This window comes from Diabrotica undecimpunctata, chromosome 1 (assembly GCF_040954645.1).
Source record: "Diabrotica undecimpunctata isolate CICGRU chromosome 1, icDiaUnde3, whole genome shotgun sequence".
NCBI classification, from domain to species: Eukaryota; Metazoa; Arthropoda; class Insecta; order Coleoptera; family Chrysomelidae; genus Diabrotica; species Diabrotica undecimpunctata.
The window spans coordinates 193695977-193713579 of NC_092803.1; the positions used below are offsets into that span (position 1 = coordinate 193695977).

Here is a 17603-nt window from a genome sequence, read left to right on the forward strand (position 1 = left end):
CACAAACGAAGAAATATGTCGTAGAACAAAAACAACAGACTTCATCGAAAAAATCGTGTCACCAAAATCGAATTGGGCAGGACACGTCGCCAGATTATCAGACAAGCGATGGACCAAACGTATTGTTGAGTGAAGACCAAGACAAGAAGCAATACGGAGCAGAGGACGCCCACCAACTAGGTGGACTGATGACCTGGAATGAGCAACAACTGTATGCGAGCCGCACAAGGCAGAGACAGATGGAAAGAGCTGAGGGAGACCTATGTCCAGCAGTGGACGTATAGAGGTTGATGATAATTAATATATCAATATAATTTAAAACATTTTCGGTTGCATTCAGGAATTCCTTCTTTTTATTTGTTCTTGCTATTCTGTCAATATATTATTGTCCTCCTTATCTCTTCACATCTTTTGTTTGAATTCTTTTCTGTTTTTGTTTAGGTTCTGGTAACATTTCTCCTATCTCTAATAGCTTACGTAGTTCTTGTAGTTCTTGAAGTTATTTGTAGTTGTTTCCTCTGTTCTTTCATATTTCTCATATTCCTCATCTGCTTGTTGGGATCTATGCCCATATTGCAATAATAAATATGGTCTATTTTTTCCTTCTATATAATATATAAAAATATAATCTGACACTCTTTGTGAAAATATTCTTTTGTATTTATCCTTTTTTGTTGTCTTTCCATGCTTACTAATTCTTCAGCTGCTTCTTTTATGATGTTTCTGCAGCCTTCTCATTCTTCATTTATATTTTCATGTTTTGACCTGTTTTCTGGTTTAATTTTTATAGTTTGGTTATCTTCTTTATATTTGATCGTATTTTTGAGTCCTTTTACCTTGTATCGTTTATGTTTAGAACCTGTTTTCTTTTGTTTTTTGTGTTTAAAATTCTGGCCCTTACCCTACTTTTGATCCAGTGGTAATCGGAATCCACATTAGTTCCCCTCCTGGTGCAGACATTTCATATATTCGATTGGTGTCTTTAGTCTACAATAACATAATCTATCATATTTACTGTACGTCCGTCTGGTGTTTTTTAGGTGCTTTGGTATATATTTTTTCGAGTAAGATTAAAATTGTATCATGTATAAAAAAGAAGTCCTTTTTGAAATCAGAGCATCAAAAATATTTAAAATTCGGTATTTCTCAAGCACCAAAATGTTTCATTTTGTTGGTCTGTGTTATCATGAGTGTTCCATACCATGCAGGTAAAACGTTTTCTTTTTTATTCCAGTTCTTCTAATTAATTTGTTATATCTTTATTTTGCTGTGTAAACATATGTCGGTATAATGTCAGGACATTCATAATTTCGCTATTAAATAGACTAACTCGGTTATTTTGACACTTTAGCAACGAAACATATTTCCTTACGCTTCTCCAATGATTGAATTCAAAATTTCCGATAATTCATGATTAATACGTGATTTCGTACACTTCCAGCCAGTTGTAAAACGGTATTTTGAATAACCAATTTTATTTTTGTTTGTAGATTTTAGTCCATTTGCCACAGATTTTTGAATGATTTATGTTAAATTTAAGAATTGAAACTTTATTGTAATTAATTTGTATAAAGCTTCAGTCTTTATTTTCCTTGAATGTATTTTTTAAGATGTAGAAATGGCAATAAAAGTAAATAAACTTGAAAACCGTTAATTCGTTACACTCTCTTGTAGCATATTTTCGCCTTGGTACCCAAAAAATAGTTTTAAAAAACAAAAATCACTCTGGTAAACACTAACTTGACTTTTAGAGGAAACATGAGTGCAAAAGGGAATATTATATGACACAAGTTAATGGATGATGATGTATGATGCGGCGGGCAGAATCAGATACACAACATCCAGAGTGACGTGCTGCATGAAAAAGAGTAAAATATCCGATATAACGTGAAACGAGTTTACTTCAGCAGTGTGTTTGGCTTAATTAAATAGAAAAATGTTAGGCTTAAAATATTAGACGTCCACTTTTTTTCTGAGTGGTGGTAAATTCGTATACTGATGTCTACAATCGTACAGTCCAAATACATTATGTTAGAGTTTATTTTATGTTTTTATGTTTTAAATGGGATGGCCATATAAATATGTTGTGCAAAACTCTAAGAATATTGTTATATAGATTTCGATAGCCCAGCAGTTTTCTTAATTTATCTTACTTATAAACATATTTCATGTTTAAAATTAAAATAAATAATTAAAAATTTAATTAAAACTAAGGTACGGTTGATATAATATTGATCTGCGCCTACGCTAACATAAAATGTCATTTTGGGTTGCTACTTTCCAACCTCGAGTAGGGAGACAATGAATATCCTCCTTTCTTTGAAATTATGCATGTAAGTGTCGGACCGTCATTAATCACAAATATGTCAAGTATTTCTTGTTGGAAGTAAAACAAAATATGATTAATCGTTCTGAGTTGACTTACATATGAGGACGAAATTCAGCTACTACTGTCAAGATCGTTATTTATCGAGATCATTTTATATTTTTGGTTTATGTTATGAAAAATAAATTAATATATATATTTTGATGAGATTTTAAGATCTATACAATGGGTAAAATCGCGCATGGACAAATCGCACCCTCAGTGCAAGACTGCAGTAAGTCAGAATAAGTAAGTTTCGAGATAAAGACGATTTTGTTTATTTTCGTGCTAATATCGATGAAATAAGACACAAGTTTGAAGAAAAATTAACATTTAATTATTATTTTGCATGCTTTTTAGCCTATATTACATAAACGAAAAATAAAAATTTAAATAAAATAATATTAATGTTAAAAAAATTAGGAATTTCAAAGTTACAACACTTTTGCATGGAGAAAATTCTTAATCACTACACATTTAGTATTGGAATTTTAAAGTTACAACACTTTTGCACGGAAAAAATTGTAAAAAGTGTAGACACACTTTCTGTTAGTTGTTGTCCTCTTCTTGATCATCTTGGGCCAAAATATTTTCATAAAAACTATGGTAAGCTTCTGGTATCATACTCGAATGGCATAAGTATACCAAATCTTTCTTTTTGGCCATTTGAATTTTTGGCTGTTCTTTGTAGGCAGGTTTAAGTAGCACTTCTCGTATATTATGTGTAGTCCGCGATGATTTTTTTAGATTAAAAGAATTCCATAGTTCGTCATCATAGTTGTACTTAAAGAAAATTATGTGCGGACTATCTTTTCTACATTGCAGAATTTTTATATCTGTCCTTTATATCATACCTGTGAAAAATAATAATGATTTTAAAGTTAAAACAAACAATAATTGAATAAGAAACAGAAGAATAGAATATAATCACCACGCATTGAAAAAACAGGTAGACATGGCTACACCGAAAGAAGAAGAAAAAGAAGAAGTTGAAACAATCTCTGTAAATAAGTAGTAATATTGTTATCGTGCGGTTTCGAATATAAAATTATTTTGATAAATAAACTTTAGTATTATTATTTCTTTAATACATTGTGTCTATGTACTTTTAATCATTTAGCTTAAATCAGAAGTATTTTTTTGAACGCCCCTATTTCGTTCAGTTTACACTAGTTATCACCTGGTAGATAAAGGGAAAGTAATTCCCGGGGTTTAGTATATACGTTTAATAAATTCCAAAAAATCATCGGGTAAGTAAAGAAAAAATAATCCCCAACAGCAATCGTGGTTTAGTATGGTAATAAATTTTACATTTAATAGAGTCCAAGAAATCAGATAGCTACCTAGAATAAATAGGTATTATACCTAATAAAACGGCTTATTGTTAGCGGCAATTTAATATTTTTATTTCTACACATGTTTCTGATAGCCACAAATCGTTCGCTTTGTAATGACAATGCCATAACAAGGTAGAAACATTATTTGTAAAACTTTGAATATTTTTATTTAAATTCAAAATAAAAGGACTATAATAAAAATATGCAAATCAGGCTACCTTGAGTAAAGTGATTAACAGAAGGATTGGAATTCACTACCTTAGTAAAAGTTACCCCCCTTACGTGGGGACAATAATATGATGACAATCGCCCCGGAAGGTTACGTGAAGATTTAATATAGTTTGGGATTTAGTTTTTATAGAACAAGTTTTCTGAGAATAGATATTTTTAACCTGTCAGTATTGTTAATACACAAGTTTTAAGATAACTGTTTTTCCTTACATAACAAAAATACTTTTTGGCTGTAAATAATTAGTCTTAATTTATGTGTTTTTAATCCAATCTAATAAATAAATGGTCAAACGACATCGCAAACATTTTATGGAAAATATAATGACACACAAAGGACATAAAACTTACATGAATAGATTGGTCTCGTTAATCTTTGTTTATTGTCTCGACCGTTAATGGATTACGTAGACACACTGTATATTAATATTAAACACCACAGATATACATATTAAAATAACAAATATGACAAATATCTCACTTTTTTCGTGCTTTTCATTGCTTGTTATCGAAACCATTGCAATGTTCCGTGCAAAACTGTTGTAACTCTGTTACATTAGAGTTACAACAGTTCTGCACGGAACTTATGTACAAAAACGCAAAATAGTTAAACTGTTGTTGTTGTAATATTTAGCCGGTTAAGCATATGAAAGTTACTAAAGTTTTACAGGGGATAGATATGCATGTTTACAATCGAATTCCACGATTACTTCATTTTCATAAAATTTTGAGTTACTGCAGTCTTGCACTGAGGGTGCGAAATATTCAGAAGCCAACTATCCTAAGAGAAATTACGCGTTTTCTTAAAAAATTAAGTGCTAATAGATGAGTTTCGAAAATTGTGGTGTTACTCATCGAATATGCATAATAACAAATACACTGATAAAGGATTCTAATCAATAAGTGTTTTAAGTGCATACGTTTCCTGCAGTAAAGTTTAGCAAAATGGCAGTAAAATTTCATATTCGGGTATGTTCATAAAATTCACAAGTTAAAGTAACTCGGAGAACGAAGTGGGACCTGATTTAACTTTGTAAATGCTTCATCCGTTTCTTTAATAAACAAAAAGATTTAGTTTGTTAATTATTAGGAGATAAGATTAAGATTTGGTTTGTATGTTTTTATATGATTTTGACTTTATTCCAAAATTCGCTATCAGCTGTATATTTGAGAAGTATGATAGCAAAAAGCCACTGTTTCGTTTTACCTTATACATCATCTTTAGTCTCAAAAAAGCAAATACTATACGATTGTATTATTTTCTGATAAAACAGTTTCTTAATATCCTGTATTCTAGAAGAAGGCAGAGTTTTTGGCAGATTAGTGACAGAATTCTGCCAGAAAAAGCAGAAGTGGAGCTGTCATATTTGGCAATTCAACAAAAAGTGAATGCGCATGAAGATCGCTAGCAGCACAAAAATTTTCTATGGTCATGGCAGTCCTTTGAATAATAAGGATAAAGCGGTGTAAATCCTAAAATCTAGCATCTTTTCCCCTTCAACTTTAAAGAACTCACACTGAAACTAACCTACGGCTCAATAAAGCACCGAAGAGAGACCGATTATAGTCAGACAACTGCAGCCTTCGTTTGGAAAACATTTGAGGGGGGTGACCCGCAAAGCTATTCAGAGAATGCCTGCGCTGGCGGTAGAAATACCATCTTACAAGAGGCTTATGGTACGCGTGGACAGAACTAGTCTGCTGCAGGTAGCATGTGCCTAAAGAGTGTATCGCCGCTCTGGTAGGTGAAAGGGCCAGGATTCGTAGTCCTAGGGAGCGGAATATTGGAGAGCTAGAGATGAATGAGATGACTGGTCAAGAGATTAGTTTCAGTCGGTCAGTGGCAGTAAGGCAACACGTAATGTGGCGGAGTGGACGCTGGGTGGACTGTGGGCATAGGCAACTGGAATATTATCTGACGCAAATGCCCACAGGCCATGGCTGCTTCTCCAGCTACCTTTTCAGATTTAGGAGGGCTTAGTCCGATGAGTGCCTTTACTGTGGTCCCTCGGATACTATGACACACACGATGTTGGAGTGTTCCCGTTGGGCAGAAAAAAGAGATAAGTTTAAAAGAGAGTTTAACTGCAGAATGTTTCATTCCGTGAGGGAAATGGTGAAGAAAATGATGAGGTATGAGTGGTAGTAGACACGGATCCACAACTTTATCAGGAAGCTGCTCTCTTCAAAAGAACGAGAGCAGAGGAAACTCAGAACAAGCAAGTAGCACCTCTGTGTGGTTCGGACTGTCGCAGGCCGAAATAGGAGTGAATGGAAGACAAACAACGCGAGAGAGATAACAGCGTCGCTAAGGCAGGAGGTTAAAACTCTTTGAAGGTTCGTGTGGGTGTGGTTTTTCCGATGAATATGTGGAAGAAAGAATGAAAATCGGGTGATAGCAGGACATCAGGAGAGATGTTTTCCCTTAAACAGCCCTTTCATCCTAATGTCTGGATCTGTCTAACTTTCTCTTTCTCTAAAAAGTTTAACTATCCTGGCATAGCTTCGATATTAGGAACCCTACATTACCTGTATAAGTCACATCTGTATGTACGCAGATTTTTCTTTTTCTCTTTAAAGATGTAAAAAAAGCCTTCGTTAAACGATGTGTCGTCCAGCCTGAACGTTGGATATAGTAGTAATGATTACACAGTAAAAAGATGTTGAAAAAATCTGATTTTTGCTAAAAACAAACACAAATAGAGTAATTAAAAAGAAAAAAATATTTTGGCCCAGAGGACCCGGTACAAAATTTACTTTGAATTTACCTGGCAGTTAAAGTGTTAAAGATTTAATATAATAGTAGGTCAGCTACAGTAAATTTAAGAAATCTGTTTTTTATTAACTACTACATTAAATTTGACATAAATTGTTTTCTTTGTTTCAGATATCCAGCAAGGGCACAAATTCCGGGATCGCAGTACCCCATAGAAAGCGTTATGGACACTATATCGCCTTCATCGTTACCCTACTGTACAGTGGCGTGGCCGACTTGTGTTCCGGCGAACATTCACATCATAAACTCTAACGTAAACCCTAGTTTAAATCCGAATTTAAACCCAAACTTAAACCCCAGTTTAAACGTGGCTTATCAACAGTGTTTATCGAGACGTAGTGCTAGTGCTCAAACTGACAATGATAGCGGAGAGTGTACTGAACAGCAGTTTTTAAGTGGATCTCGTGTAAATATTAATAACCCTAGTAATAATACTAATAATAATAATAGTGAACCTGCTGTGAGTTCTGAACAAAATGACACGATGAGTGAGTTATTGACGGAGAGTCCAGATGAAGGATATGAAGGAGAACCTTCTGTTGTATAAAATGATTTAATTTGGAACAGAGTTTTACAATACTTTAAATAAATCAGTAATTTAAACATACTTCACTAAAAACTTTAAGTTATAAAACTGATTTTATACCAATTTTCCCTTCATTAGTAGTTTTTAACCCTTATCCGGAAAAGGTGTGTCCATCGGACACACTTATAGATATGTTACTGTATATTTCGAAAAGCACAGTATATTATTATCTCAAAAATTAGGACTTTGTCTACCTTAAAGTAAACTTATTAAAGACAACAACTCAATATTTTGAACTAATCAAAATAAACTATAAAAAAATAAAATTATTTTTACTAACGTAACCGAACAGTGTGTGTCCGGCGGACACAATTTGCTACTGGATGCGGTTACGCCACTGGTGATCAATATTTATCGACTATCGGTCACATGAAGTACCAAACAAGTCTGACTAGTCATTCAGTTGCATTTTTGCTAGCCTAGAGTGTAGTTTACTTTGTTTGTTATTTTTCATATTTTTGTAGTCCTGTAATTTCGGGTAGGTTTTTCAATTTATTTTACTGATGTTTATTCCTTACGTAGAAATATCTTCACGTTGTAGTTTTTACAGATCTACTAAACTATATATAAAATAGTAAATATGGCCAAAAGAAAGTTAACCGTAACGGAGCTTGAAGATATAATTATTGAGAACTTGTCTGATTTTGATGAAGACGAACACTGCGTAGCGGATTTAGCCGTCGAATCCGAATCAGATGATGATTATTTGTCGGAAGCTAGTGAAGAGGAGGATGAGCAAATATCAGAGGAAAATCCATGTTCGTATAAAATAAAACGTAGATATCGACTAGAATACTTTATAATAAAATTTCAGCTGTTGAAGAACACATCAGAAACAGTCAACCAGAAATGTATGTCGCAAAAGATAAAACTGAGTGGTTATCACAACCCTTTCCGACTGGACGAACACAAATTTAGAATATGGTTAAAGGACCATTACACAGAGTTCAACCTTCACCTGGAACACTCATTGAAGAACCAATAGATACATTTCGCTTATATTTGACTGAAAATATTGTGAATGACATTGTCCGTTACACCAATCTAGAGGCTCATCGTGTATTGCAAAATAAACCATGGAAGTCCTGCGATAAAATTGAAATGCATGCTTTCTTTGGCCTCCTGTTCACCGCCGGGCATTTAAAATCAATCAAACTATGCAAGTTATGAAGCTTTGTGGAATTCACTTTATGGGCCACAGATTTTTCGAGCCACTATGGGTATAAATCGGTTCAAGGAGGTTTTGCGTTTCATTCGTTTTGACGACAAAACGACAAGATCCGAGAGACGCAAAAAAGATAAACTGGCTGCTATACGCGATATATGGGATAAAATATTAGGAAATTTGAAAAAGCAATATTTGCCAGGACGAAATATAACAATCGACGAGCAGTTGATACCTTATCGTGAAAGATGTCCGTTCAAACAGTATAATCCCTCAAAACCCGACAAGTATGGGATGAAAATATGGTGGGCATGTGACTCAGAAACTTTTTATCCTCTAAATGCGATTCCATATCTCGGCAAAGATGGTAGAAGAAAAGACCTCACTAAGCGAACCTTGTTATCGAACCAAAAGGAACATAACATTTGATAACTATTTTACGGACTTAGATAAGGCTTATAATATGCTATGCAACAAACCGTTGGACTTTCGCATATTTTATGAATATGTTGGATGTATGCTGTCTAGCATCTTATGTTATTTGGATCAACCTGCATCCAAAATGGAACATAAAAAGACACGAAAAAAGACGTCTATTCATAATTGAAACAGCAGAACAACTTATAAAGCCCCATATTATCCGCAGATCAAACGTAGGACTGTCTAAATCAACCAGATCCCTTATAGCGAATTTTGCAGGAGAAGCAACTGCCACAAATGCTGCAACTCAGTCAACACACAAAAGAAGATGTTACCTATGTCTATCAGAAAAATCAAGAACACAAAAACAAACGTGTAATAGTTGCAGTAAGAACGTTTGTAACGAATACAGCAGTGTAAAACGTGAGTGATTATTATAGGTTAAGATATGCATTGTTTTTTAAATTTTTATAAAGCAAGCACTCAATAATTATTACTTTATTAGTTAGAAATAAATATTCAAAAGATTTGATACACATTTTATTAATTATAACATGAAATGCCGTAATATTGTTGCCGTGTGTCCGATGGACACACTCTGTCCTACTACGTTAGAAAAAATAAGTGTCCGGATAAGGGTTAAAAGTTGGAGGTGAAGTGTAAAAAAGTTAAAGTAGCTACATTGTTTTAATTTTAATCTTCTTAAATTTGCTGATTGTCTTTTACAAAATAACATACATAATAATATGAAATACATAATAACGAATTACACTAATATTTTTTAAGCTCAGTCATACCTATGTGAATCGATTAAAAAGGATATTAGATGTTTTTGAAAGACTCGATACAAATAAAATAAAGTTATAAGCTATTAATTAAGTGGTAAAATTAGATATCGCAAGTTTTACTCCTTATTCTGATAGGATCTTATCAATACAACTTCAGTCTAAAAAAGGTATAGTAAATTTTATTCAAGTTTATGCTCCTACGGCAGATAAAGAAGGCGACGATATCGAACTAGTTTACCATGATTTGGAACAAGTCTTAAAATCAATGAAGAAACATCACACTTGAATAGTAACGGGCGACTTCAATGCCAAAGTTGGGCAGGGAAGAGTGGAAAGGTGGGGGAATATGGTCTAGTAAATAGAAATGAACGTGGTGATCGTTTGGTACAATTTTGCCAGACGGAAGAATTTGTAATAGCTAATACACTTTTAAAGCTATCGGTGATGCAACGAATGAAATAATTCGAAATCAAATTGACTTTGTCCTCATTATACAAAGATTTCGTAATTCTATACTCTCTGCCAAAACTTACCCTGGTGCAGACATCGGTTCAGACCATAACCCCATAGTAGTCACATTACGAACCAAATTGAAACTGATTAAAAAACCTACTCAAAGTAGAATTAATATTAAGAGATTAAGGGAACCACAAAGAAAGGCACAAACTGTAAAAACTCGTACTGAAAATCTACGTAATGCCCAAGGACTGAATAAAAGTAGTTATAACATTGATCAGAAATGGGAAAATATAAAAGTAGCAATAATTAAAACAGCAAATGAAAACTTAAAACCACAAAAAAAAAACATAAAGACTGGATGACTGAAGAAATACTACTATTAATGAATGAAAGAAAATCATTCAAAACAAAAAATCCAATTAAATATAATGAAACTGATTGATTAATTAAAAAGAGAATATAAGAAGCTAAGGAGAGAATGTTACATGAGCAGTGCCAAGAACTAGAAGAAATTGAGAAAAAATATGACTTTTTTAACATGCATAAAAGAATTAGAGAATTAACAGGAATGAGAAAAACATTTCAAACTAGGCAACTAAGAGATGAAAGTGGTGCTTTTATAACAGATATAAACCAAAAAATACAGAGATGGACAAAATATATAGCACAACTTTTTAAAGACAAAGAGAGAACAGAAGCACCAAAAGAATTTAAGGATGATACCGGGCTTGACATTATACGAGAAGAAATTGAATATGCAATGAAACAAGCTAAAGGTGGTAAATCTCCCGGGCCTCATGAAGTTCCTATCGAATTACTCAAAATTGTGAATACTTTATCTATTGATCTTCTTTTGGATCTATTTAATACCATATATAGAACAGGTATAATACCTAAAGAGTGGCTCCAATCAACATTCATACTGCTACCCAAAAACGCCAATGCAAACCAGTGCAATGAACATCGTACTATAGCCTTAATAAGTCATGTCTTGAAATTGTTTTTAAAAGTAATTCACAATACAATACATAAGAAATTAGATGAAGGCATAAGTAATATACAAATGGGATTTAGGAAAGGACTGGGAACACGAGATGCACTGTTTGCAGTAAGTGTTCTTTAGCAGAGATGCTTAAATATAAATCAGAAATTATATGCATATTTCATTGATTTTGAGAAAGCATTTGACAGAGTGCAACATAATCGGCTTAAAGAAATTTTATTAAATAAAAACATAGACAGTAGAGCCTCTATTGGAACCAAACAGCAAAAGTGAAAGTTGAAAATGAACTGACCGAGGATATCCAGATTCGCCGTGAGGTCCGCCAAGGGTGTATTTTATCACCATTGTTATTTAATTTATACAGTGAAGCCATCTCAGAATTAGCGCTTGCCGAGGTCGGTGAGGGCCTTATAATAAACGGTAAGCCACTTAATAACAAAAGATATGCTGACTACACCGTCCTTCTGGCAGGAACACTAGAAGAACTGCAACACCTTGCTGAACAACTAAATATATAATGCAACGATTATGGACTAAAAATAAATTTGAAGAAAACCAAGTTCATGGTATTTACAAAAGCACAAAACATCAAAGTTAAGCTAGTACTAAATAATACACAAATTGAACAAATATCTTCGTACAAATACCTTAAAGCAAGGATCACAGAAGATACTGATCAGATAAAAGAAATAAGATGCCGCATTGAAATTGCACGGTCAACTTTTAATAGAATGAGAAAACTTTTTTGTAATCGCGATATCAATATATCGCTCCGAGTAAGAATGATTCGATGTTATATTTTCTCTACCCTTTTGTATGGGGTTGAAGCTTGGACACTTAAAAAATCCAACATTAAAAACCTAGAAGCATTCGAAATGTGGTGTTACCGAAGTATTTTGAAAATATTATGGATGGATCGCAAAACAAATGAACAAGTTCTCGAACAACTAGGAAAACAATGCGAAGTTTTAAATTTCATAAAAATCAGGAGATTGGAATACTTGGGGCACATCATGAGAGGTAAAAAATACGAACTATTAAGGAATATAATGCAGGGTAAAATCAAAGGCAGAAGAAGCGTAGGAAGACGTAAAATCTCGTGGCTACGCAATCTCCGTGAATGGTTTGGATGCAGTTCAATTGAACTATTCAGGCGCGTAACCAACAAAATTATAATTGCCAGAATGAATTCCAATCTATGATAGGAGGGGAACTTGAAGAAGAAGATATCGCATCATTTAGAAAACAATATAAAAACTAAAAAATATATATTTTTACAGAAAGTCAAAACACGAAAATAATTTTCATTATTTTCATCATTGTCATATGATATATTAAAATATTATCATTATCATAGAATATATTTAATATTTTATCCAAATATTCCTACTCTGTAAATAATAATGCGTTATCGAATAGCAAAAAAACTCTCAAAAGCTCTAAAAGTTGGTTCTACATGCTTAAAATCGCATCCTGAAGTTTTTAGTCCGAATATTTTTCTTTTTCTAGAACTTTTCTTGTCAAAAGTTTTTCTTGTATTATTATTTTTTATACTTTTTATTTATTTCACAGTTCTTAATACTTATATCAACTTTGCATTGCCAAGAAGAAAGCGGTAATGTTCAAAACGTCCAGAAGTGTAAGTCACTTCTTGGAAGATACTATAGCATTCTAGATTAGTTGGAGCTCAATGAAACGGATACAGTTCACTTCCTCTCAGAGGTCAATCCCTTTAGTAGCATTGCTATCTGGAATTAATGAACTTTCACTATTGTGGGACTAAGAGCAACAAGAATATAAAAATATCGGTCTAAAAACATAAAATACAACTAAATAAAACAATAAATTTAAAATGTTTTAAAAAATAAAGTATTTTAATTACTAGCTCAAAAATAAAATTTGTTTATACACCCATGGACAAAAATATCAAATATTTTGGAAATTTTTAATTTTTGTTTTTTCAAAATAAATTCTGGTCAATCAAGTAGTTTATTGTGAAATAGAGTTTATTTTAACATTATTTAATGACTAATTGTAAGTTTTTATGCGGAGAAAATTGCAAAAAAATAAATGCTTAATATTAGGCAAATAAGGTTATTTTACTCTAAATTTAAATGCTAATTTAAATTGCTTAAATAAGTCTTTTTAACTGAATGAAGTGCATGATCGGTAATGAGTATTCACTCTCTAGCTCTTATGACTACTCATGCTCATGCTTCGGCATGCTTGCAAGTAAATTTTGGACATACCCTTTAGAAATTGCATTCCATTCATACTGTGCGCAAGCCGAAGCTGCTCTTTTGTATTTTAAACGGAATTTCTTTGTCGTATGTGGCGTTTGAGGTGATTCCACATGAGCTCTATTGGATTTAAATCCGGGCTAAACAGTGGCCAATTCAATTTTCGAATTTGGACCTCATCAACATAATTACTCACTATGGCAGCGGCATGTGGTCGAGCATTATCGTGCATTAATATGAATCTTTCATATCAGATGTAACCAACATATGGCAAAATATGATCTTATAGGATTTCTTTAAGCGTAAGAGTCACCAGTCATCCGTCAAATCACTTTCACCAGTGCCCAACTAATACCTTCCCAAATAATTATGCCACCACCTATAAAATTAACGGTCTGGGCGAGATTGCAGCTGCGAATCGTTCTCGAACTCTTCTGTAGACGTGGTTTTGACCATCTGGCTTGCATAATAGGATTCTGGTCTCTTCAGTGAAAAGAACATTTTTCTAGTTTACGATATTCTACTGAATATGTCTTCTTGCAAATTCTGAACGACGAGCTTTATGATTTTGGAGAAGACGTGGAACTTTGGCGGAGCGCCTGAGCTTTAAGTTTGCTTCTTTTAATCTTCGTCTAACTGTTTCTAAACTCAATAACTGGTCTAATATTTAATAGCTCATTTCTGAGGTGCATCGATGTTAATTAACAATTTCGTCTAGCATTAAAACCACAAAACGGTCATCAATTGCGGTTGTGCACCTTTGCGTCCTGGACCAAGCCTTCGTACAAAATTTCCTGTTTCGCGATACCTTTTTATAGTATTAGAATTTGTAGATTGACTTCTCCTGATGAGACGTCGTGCGATATCTTTTTGTAAATAGCCTTCCTCGTAAAGAAGTACAATCTGTACTACTTGGGCTTCATCGCTGTATCGAATTGGTGGCGTACCTACTTGTTTTAAACTTAGTTGAATCCAGACAATATTAATTAAACTTAATAAATTAAACTAAAAATAACCGAATCGTTATAATTTTGCCTTACGTGAAGAAGGTTTTTATGATAAAATCTACGAATGACACTAAACGCTGAATAAATGTCAAAATAAACGTCAAAATACTTCAAACCAGTTGAGTACATCAGCCTACTATATAAGTATCATCAATAATCTAAAATTATTTTGAAATAATAGTGACTACAAATAAAAAATTGAAAAATCCAAAATATTCGATATTTTTGTCCATCAGTGTATATTGTTTCTAATTTTTTTTATTTACTACAAATAAAATATACAAAAAAATACTTAATTTGACTGAAATTTTTAATTAAAATAAACTGTATATTACAATATTTCAAAAAATAATGTATTGTTATTGTAAAACTCTGTTCACATCATATTAAAACAGTAAAATAACCACAGTGAATCAATATTTTATGACATGCATATTGCAGTAAATTCTAAATATTAATTGGAAAACCAAAAAACAATAATTAAAACTCTACCTGATTTTTTTATTAAAATCCTAGTTGTCCTTTATAATTTTTTTTTCTTTGTTTAATTATTGTTTATCAAAATCCTTATTTTATATTTTAAATCTTTCCTGCTCTTTAGTATATTCTCTACACATTAACGAACGTATTTATCTGATCAGCAAAGTAGACTAATTAATAATGGATTTGGATATAAAATTATATTTTGCATTACTAATATTATAAAATTCTACCAGCAGATTAATATAAATAGATGCAAATTGCCTACATTAGAGAGGCATGGAAAAAGAAAAAGGAGAACTGTATTCAAAGATGCATCTTTGGGACTATTAAGATAGATTAGCAGATGCTCACTCCATAACTCAATATAAATATGGTAAATTATCCATCCCTCATTAATAATCTTTTGCTTCAAAGTTTCTTATAATAAATGAATCGGCTATTGATTTACTTTAGAAAAACCACATGACATTACCACATTAAAATAATTTTGTGTTTAATAATTATGGTCAAGGAATTAGCAAATATTTAAGAACCTACCATTTAAAAGAATATGTTTGTGAGAAAGGAGTAAGATAGCCATTTTTCAGTTTTTTATTTGTAATTCGAATTCTATGCCTTTTTCGTCATATACATATACAGAAAAGTTGTTCAAAATCAATTTTCTATCGAAATATCACCTTCTACAGCCAAAAATACATTTTTTGATAAAGATGTATTCAAACACAAAGCAAAAAAATACGAAAAATAACCCATCACCTCTTTTATTGAGACAATTTGGACTTTTTCAATTTCTATGGTATCTCGGATAATTTTGGAGTTTTCAAAATCAATTTTGTGACCTATATGAAGATGATGTTGACCTAGAGCTAAAATTGAATCAAAATTGCGAACAGGAATGGAATGTTTATAAATCCTTTTCAAGATTCTACGATTTGTTTGGCCTATATAAGATCAGGGGTAGTCTGCGCAAGGAATTTTATAAACTCCGTGTTGTTTATTTGGAATGTTGATTGATTGGGCAAGAGATGAAAGTTTTGTTGGGGGTAAACATTGTGTTTATTGTTCTTGATTTAAGAATTTTGTCGATTTTGTCAGTGACACCTTTGATCTAAGGAAGAAAAGCTTTCCTTTGATTAGGGTTTGCTTTAAACTAGAAAACTCAGCGGTTCTACTGGCATCATCGCAAAAGCGTATTGATGATAATTAACAAGGATATTAATGATTGTATTAATGTGTGAAGGTGAATGATGAGAGTTGGCATACAAGTTGCGATTGGTATGGGAGGGTTTTTAATAAACAGAGTGATGAAAACCTTGTCATTCGTTTTTCTTTATGATAACGTCGAGAAACTGTAGGAATGAATCGGTTTCCTTCTCCATTGTGAACTGGATACTAGGATGTATACCATTCAAATGAGCTTGAAGAGACACCACTGACTGACTGACTGACAGAATGTTTTAACCTTGTTTAAGCTATGTGCTTCTTCAATGATGGTTTTATATATGTATTAATTGGTGCTTAATGCTTGGTTGGTTCGTGCGAGGACTAAGACCGGATGCCGCTGTTGTAGACAGGAGTGTCAGAAGAACTATATCTACGACCGATGAGCAGCTGGGAGCCATGTGGACCAAGCCCGCTACTAAGTACAAGTTTCATGGAAAACGGTTTCTTTCAGATTGTTGGCCATTGTTTGTTTGTTTGGAAATCGCGTGGAGGATAGCTGTGGCTATGTCCTCATCTAGGATCAGGTATCATTGTGCAATGAGATTGGGAAACCACAGAAAACCAATCCCCCCCTGTCCTTGTTAAATTTATTCGACTCTTAAGGAGTATATATGGTGCTCACTGTGTGTGTGATGTTGTGTTATGAATTTTGTATGTTTATGAATGAGTTTCTATGTTTACGAGTTGTGTTGGTGTGAGCGTATTGGTAAAGTGTAATGTGTAAATGATAAGTGTATGTAATTCTGTTGTGTGTATAGGTGTGCATGTGTGTTTTAGATGCGAAGTTGGGTAAAGGTTTGGTTTATGCGGTTATTATAGTGGGAAGTGGTAATGGCATATCCGTATAGTGCATTTGATATCTGGTTAATGACTCGGATGGTCGCGCTTCTCTTTTCGGGGAAGACGTTGAATAGGGTGATGGATATAAAGTGTATTAGGGATTTCATATCGGAGGAGATGTCGGATAAAGGAATTTGTTTAGGAGTGTATACTGGCTGGGTTTGATCGTAATTGTTGGGAAATGTATTTCGGTTTGGGCATCTTGGTGAGAAGCAGGGTGGGAACCGCTACAGTTCCGGCACATAGGTTCGGATGTCTTGGGGCATGCAGAGGACCTGTGATCTTGTCCACAATAAGGACATGTGTAAGATTTTTCGGGGCATTCGTTATTGAAATGTCCGCTTTTGCAACATTTCGATCAGTATATCGACCGAATCGATACTAGGGAAATTTAATTAATTAATTAAACCAAAAATAGACACAGTATCAGAACGATCTTCGCACAAGACTTAGAATAACCAAAAAATTTGATCGGATTAAAATAAATCCAATAATAGAAACGACAACAATTAAATAAATTGTAATTGTTAATCACAAGAGTTTAAGAGCTTGCTTAAAAAACAAAAGGAGCAATTAGACAAGATCAGTAAGTGTATAATAGAATTTTTTTATTAAAAGCTATTCACAATAGCAGTAAAATGAAGATACTCAAAACGTAGATAACAATAGGCAAATCAAAAGT

The 17603-nt window shown here is 33.1% G+C and overlaps 1 protein-coding gene across 1 annotated transcript in view; it reads left to right on the plus strand.

The window, feature by feature from the left end:
* LOC140432810 (uncharacterized) overlaps positions 1 to 13648 on the plus strand; it is a 153281-nt gene extending 139633 nt beyond the window's left edge. The window contains exon 7 of the mRNA XM_072520928.1: positions 6818 to 13648. Within this exon, the coding sequence (XP_072377029.1) occupies positions 6818 to 7253 (436 nt within the window). The 3' untranslated portion in view covers positions 7254 to 13648. The remainder of the gene's footprint in view (positions 1 to 6817) is intronic.
* The last annotated feature ends 3955 nt before the right edge of the window (positions 13649 to 17603 follow it).